Source organism: Scardinius erythrophthalmus, assembly GCF_964197995.2.
Source record: "Scardinius erythrophthalmus genome assembly, chromosome: 17".
Lineage (NCBI taxonomy): Eukaryota > Metazoa > Chordata > Actinopteri > Cypriniformes > Leuciscidae > Scardinius > Scardinius erythrophthalmus.
In genome coordinates this window covers 29,511,066-29,517,557 of record NC_138237.1, presented here as the reverse complement: position 1 = coordinate 29,517,557, position 6,492 = coordinate 29,511,066, and the positions used below count along the sequence as shown (strand labels likewise).

At 39.2% G+C, this 6,492-nt stretch overlaps 1 protein-coding gene across 1 annotated transcript; it reads right to left on the bottom strand.

The window, feature by feature from the left end:
• Positions 1-1,010: 1,010 nt before the first annotated feature.
• Positions 1,011-6,246, bottom strand: LOC308706111 (uncharacterized protein; the record flags this gene model as incomplete). Its single annotated transcript, XM_081391493.1, has 14 exons — positions 4,232-6,246; positions 3,961-4,079; positions 3,700-3,819; positions 3,558-3,605; positions 3,388-3,471; positions 3,114-3,179; positions 2,476-2,536; positions 2,321-2,371; positions 2,144-2,188; positions 2,001-2,065; positions 1,803-1,908; positions 1,642-1,710; positions 1,410-1,563; positions 1,011-1,240 (listed from the first exon to the last, which is right to left on the bottom strand). Exons 6-14 carry the CDS (start codon positions 3,158-3,160, stop codon positions 1,011-1,013), a joined length of 828 nt encoding a protein of 275 aa, XP_081247619.1. The 5' UTR covers positions 3,161-3,179; positions 3,388-3,471; positions 3,558-3,605; positions 3,700-3,819; positions 3,961-4,079; positions 4,232-6,246.
• Between the last annotated feature and the right edge of the window lie 246 nt (positions 6,247-6,492).

The following is a 6,492-nucleotide window of genomic DNA, read 5'->3' as shown; positions in this document are numbered from 1 at the left end:
TTCTTTAATCGTTTAACCATTTTGTAACATTTAGTTTATTTAACGTTACGGTGAGACACAAAAGGCATTTTCTCCTATAGAACCATAAAACACCAAAACACAATATATTAACAAAATACATAATTTGTATTAGCTAACGTAACGTTAGATGTAATCCAAATCTTTATAATCCATACGCAAGCAAGAAACAGATCCAAATTCAGCCCTTCATCCACATCCAGCGATCTCCATCTCCATTCTCAGCAGCGACCGTAAATGTCAAATCTCGCGCTCGTGATGAATTTAAATTCAAAAATTGCAATAGGGTCTGGCTGCAGACTTACGGGGCGAGTGGAGCTCCACTCAATAGCGGAAATACGTCACCTCCACTGCGCCGGAGCGCATATACGTCACCTCCACTGCGCCGAGCGGATATATAAACGATTATTATAAATGTATAAATGACCTAATCTTCACGCAAAATATCGAAGCGGTATACTAAACTTTTACGTTTTATGTCTTTTTAAAATATAATATTATATATTTAATATTATTTAATAATACTAGTAAAAATAATTTCAGACATGTAACATGTACAAATCAACCAATGTAAAAGAATGAAGAATAATTTCCACACATTAAGTTAATTGTTTTTATGTAAAAAAACAACAAAAATCTTAAATTATTTCGACAACACAACTGCAAGGGACCATACTGTAAAATTGTTAAAATTTAAAATATGAAATAATTAATCAGAATTTTGTATTTACAGCAAAATAACATACAAATCAACCACAGTAAAATAATGAAGAATAATTTCCAGTTAATTTAATTGTTTTTTTTTAAAGAAAAGGTAAAATATATATATATTGACAACACACTTGAACTACAAAAAAGTGACAAATTGTTACATCAGACACATTGCACACACACACACACACACACACACACACACACTCAGACACATTGCGCACACACACACACACACACACACACACCACACACCACACACACACACACACACACACACTTCACTCTTCAAGACCTCCATCGGCCAAAAAACAATCCCAGCTACAGTAGCCAGGTTTGTCATCTGAGGAGTAAAACCCCACAAGCACTCCCCGTTGTCCATTTCCCTGGTAGCCAGACCCACAGTCTTTGTAAAGCTGGCTGCATTGTAGACGGCTGCATCTAGAGATGGTGTACGGCTTTCTGTAGCTTTGCCGGTGTCTCTTTGAAAGTCTTTCCCAATTCACTACACCTGTTCAATATCAAAATGACAATGACAGTCACACAATTCAGACAATAAATGAACAAATCTTTAACTGTAAAAAGTTTCAAGTTAGGGAAATGGAAGAGAGTGAGATTAACCTAGCCTAATTGTTTAGACAAAAAACAAGATGGGGCAACCACACTTTTATTAAACTCACTATCAAGCCATCTGAAGTGTGCCTCCTGCTGAAAATGCTCCTGGCTGACAATGTTGTTAAATGTCTGGCATGCCAGAGCCAGCCTCAGGATTGCAGAGCAGCCGTCTTCTAGAACTACGAAGACAAGGATCCTCTGAAGAATGTCATCAGGCAACTGTAGATTTGAAACATGATTTAATATGGAGTCATTGCAAGCCATTTCATCAACATTAAAGTGAATATGAACACATGCCTGCAAAATGTCAGTGGCCACTGCACCATCCTGTGAAACCCTTTTGATCTTTGCTGGGAGTGTAGGTACCTTCAAAAAGTAAAACATAGAAAAACAGATCATTTAAGAAACAGCTGCACATTTATACATGCTACTTTCATTACTTTTTACTGAAATATTACCAAAGTGCTGTGTCTCCTTTTCCTAGGGACACGAAAGACAGGCAGCAGACTCCCATCCCCCATCTTCTTGCCTTCCTCTGTAAAATGTGCAAATCTTCGACCATGTCTGTAATTGATATTGACCAAATATGTTCATCATGCTTTCCCACTTTGACAGTAGTATCTATTAATGTACTACTTTTATTTCACAAACCATACCCCTCAATTTCAAGGTTCTCCAGCAAAACCTTGCACCACCAACTCCTCAGATATGGCATGTCAGACTGAAGATAAGAACAGTTGTAATGTAATTCACCACAATTAACATTAAACATCTTTGTCAACACCAAGACTGCACTTACGTTGGTGAAATCAAATGCTGCCTCCATAGTTATGTACCAGGTATACTGTAAAGGCAGAAAGGCTGTTATGCTGGCATGTCATTTGTATGAGCATAAATTAACCAAGATGAATAAAAATGGACAATGGATGTTGTGTGGACATCACTAAACATCCTGAAAATAAGCTTGGCAACTCACCATAACCATAAATAATCCACAGTCAATCCCAAAATGTTGTAGGGGTAGCCCCTGTTTGAAGAAAGAACACCCATTATGAATAATTTACAATGACTATCAACCTTATACAATGTTCTTGTGCATTTTCATTGCAAATGATTGCAAATGATTATTACCTCAACATCCAGGCCTGACTGTTCTTCCCATGGCCCGGGCATGAGCTTTTGTGCAACAGCCCTGATAAAAATCAAGACAGTGTTACGAAGAATACTTACAATTTAAATACACACAGTACAATTCAGCTGGGGAACACAAACCGTTTCAGAAATGCAGAATAAAATTAAGAAATTGGTTGAACATGAAATGCCAACAATGCTTACATCCTCTGAACGTGAGGTACTATAACTATGAAGTTTGTGCAAGCAGCCTTGACAAGTCAAAGGAACGCGACTGCCGAGAGTACATGTATATAAACGTGGGCAAGTCAGAAGAACACGACTGCCAAAATTGTAGTTGCATTAATGTGGGCAACGTCAGGGGAACGTGACTGCTGAAATATATCATTGTGTTGTAACCTCAATATGTCTCGGTAGGGCTTGTAGCCAAAGCCTTGTTCCCACTGTGCAAACAGCGAATCGAGGAACAGTATTCCTCTTTTGAGTGGCATCATCACCTATGAGAATTTTCTTGGCAATGAGTAAACCTTTCATGTGTAATATCCCAATAAGCGTTGTAAAAAGAAATCTTCATATGCTTCTTTTCCACATCAACAGTATAGCTTGACAAACTTTCTTTGAAAGCATGCATTACTTACACATAGCAAAAAATGGCCTTGTGTCCACAGCGGGAATATAAGTGCATCTTTCTCGGTGGAGTCGACCTTAAAAGAAAGCAAGTTATGCTGTTAATTCAAATCAGTTTAATTATTGCTGTTAACCCTCTACAATGCGATCAAATCACTCGCATATGCGAATTAATTTCACTCTGGGCGACTATTAGAAAATTCAAATTTTTAATCACTAGCCAATGACGATTCTATTGCCAAGGTGTGCGTAGAGGGTTGACTGTACAAATGGGTAGGTACTTACAGGAAGACTGCCTAGAGGGTCACAACTCAAGGGTGGGAGCCATGTTGGGGGGATGTGGAGGTCCATAATAAAGACATTTTCCCCCTACAGAAAGACAACTGACTTTGTTGTACTGCACAGAGCTCACATAGGTCCCTCTAAAATATACGTTTATACATGTGTATACGTACCTGTAACTCGACTATCTCCTTAACAAGCCTCAGACAAGCATTTCCCACCTGTTCATATGATTTAATGTTTTTTACTGTATTTACAATACAATAATTAAAACATATTGAGTACTTTAACATTCCAACAAAGTCTTTCACTCACCACTGAGTCCATTTCCCTGTTTAGACCTAAAGTTAACAGGTTCTCCCTGGTCAAACATGTAGGGCCATCCTTAACCAGAATTTCATTGGCAGGCCTACCCTCATCCAGAACATAGCTGACCTACAAGTAAGACAAATTAAAAGTAGCATTACATAATAATAATAATAATAATAATAATAATAATATCAACAAAATCCTTTAATTACTTCAATGGAAGAAGAAGAAATTAAATTCTGTCAAATAAGCTATGCATTTATGTACCAGCTGTTCCTGGAGGGGATGATCTCCTCCAGCTGCCCACATTGTTCTGCAGGGCCTGAGGTTGCTGATGGCAGTAAGTGTTGCACAATGCTGCCCACAATGTTGCGAAGGGCCAACATCTTCAAGAAAAATGAAACAGTTAGTCTTATTAGTGCTAATATACATTAATCTCACTGCATTTGATCTGAAAGTAGCATTCACCTATCCCCAAAATTACACTCTTCCCAGTTAGTAGGCATTAGTTATTTCAGCTCATATTCATAGTGCTCACTTTGTGTTGGTGCTTCATCAGTGTGTGGTTGTGCAGCTATGCTTTCAGTTGACCTCGGCTCGGCTGGAGTGAGTTGAGATCCTTAAGGTTTTGAGTACAGCAACATTTGATGTTATGAACCAATTAAATGACTAGAATATGCATTTCTAAAGTTTTTAACTTTTAGACAAAACAAACAATTACGTCACATGGGTCAAGATTAATTACATGACTGACTTTGTATGATGATTAATGTTAAAGCAATTTACTTGTTGCTGAAGATGCCTGAGCCACCACAGTTGTGCTTCGTCATTTTGATGCATCACCTATGACAGCTTGTCCCAAAGTAGACAAGGTGATGGTGTTTAGAAGTTCAAGCCGACATCCAGAATTTAACTGCCTCTCCAGAAGTGCTCTATTTGTGGAGGTGTTATGACGATGGATAACACTTCTCATAAGAAATGCATGGGTTGATGGAGTCATGTTATTGAAGAAGTAGTTGCTTTTACGCATTTTGGCAAAGAACTGCTCAGCAACTTGGCTATTCAACCACCCTTTCAGCTCAGGGACAAGTTGGATCCTGCGTAGTATGTCCTTTGGATCTGTGGCATTCTGCTCATGGAAGCGGTCATATAAGACATAGTGCTCAGATGATCCAGTGACCGGATGAGCATTATCCTCCCCACAGTGCACACTTTCATGTAGCCATGGCAGTGATACCAGCAATTTTCCATCCCTGGCAGCCTTCACATTCTCTTCTGTGGGCTCAGACAGTCTGCCCTCAAAAGGCTGGAAAGGCAGTGAATGAGGAACCCGCAAATTGGTGTGTGTCGCCAAACCTCTTGCGAAATCATAAACACAGACATTTGGAAAGTGCTTCCAGGAGAGTAACAGGTCTGCAAAGTCCCTGGGACTTTCAGCGCGTAGATTAAATTTGATGCTGTATACAATGCCATGTGGGCAAAGTATTACAGACCATCCACCTAAAATTAAAGATTGAAAAGATTGTGAAGTGTGTAACTTACAACAACTTAATACCATAGTTTACAGAGCGACACAAACTTACCAGATGCACCCCATATGCTTTGGAAGACCTTGTCATATGTTTGTCTGCTCTTCATGTTCTCCTTCAGTCTTGTTATGAGATCAAGGCGGGAGCCCTTGGTGTCGATGTTGCAGGCTTTGCACAATTTTCTCACAACTCCAACCTGATAATATTTATGACAAACTGTAAACAGAACATTTACTGGACACTTTCTTACCCTTCAAACCCAGAGAGCTTCATCACATGGCAACATCACCTTTTGTTTTGCCAACTCATCAATCAGATGGTCCTCAGTAACACTGCTCAGCTGTGCTTCAATTGAAGAGGGGCATGTTCTCACTTTTTTGAACTCTGTGTTAAGAACAGTGCCACGTCGACGCGTTTCACTCCCAATCCAGGGTGCCCAGTGTTCGTAGCTTGGACTGACAGTGAAAGGGTTGTTTGCACTGCCTACAAAATGTGATGCATTATTTTTAATCCACATTGTGTTTACACAATGAATCTGATGAAATTTAGTAATCACCATAACTCACTTTGGAAAAAACCACGACTTATCGTCGCAAGATGAACAGAATTCCAAAAACTCTCAATGTCATGTTCACCGTTGAAGTCATCAGGGGGTGCTTTGAGGTCACTGACTGTAATGGATCACACCATTAGGCAAAAGCAACACTTCTGCACTGTAAACACACAAAATAATCACAATATCACTTAGCTGCCAGCTTGAAAACCCCTTTCCTGTGTAAATCCATGACTACCACAGGGGGGTAAAATCCACAGTTGACACAGGAGTAAGTGTAGTCTGTGTCGCACAAAGCCTCAAAGTGGCAATAGGCGTGAAATATGACAGTCCTGGGTGGAAACTTCTCTCCTCTTAACCCCTCCAATGAATCCACAACTCTTGAAACAGACACATGGTTCTAAAGTGTGGAGCAAACACAAATACGTCTGAGATAGACAGAGACAAGTGTTCTTGTTGCTTAAGGATAGAAACTTCAAAATAAAAATAAATAAAAACGGTGTAATGTTCCATGTACATATAGCCCATAGCCAAGTAATCTTAAGGAGAAAAGATTAATACTCACAGTAACATTTTCTCTGAGAAACACACAAAGTTCAAGGGTGAGAAAAATATGGTTATCAAAGTTGTGAAGACCATCTTTCCACTCCTGGTACCTATACACCATGTTGCACTGTGGACATATCCTATGGTATGTTGAAATGTCTGTGAAACACA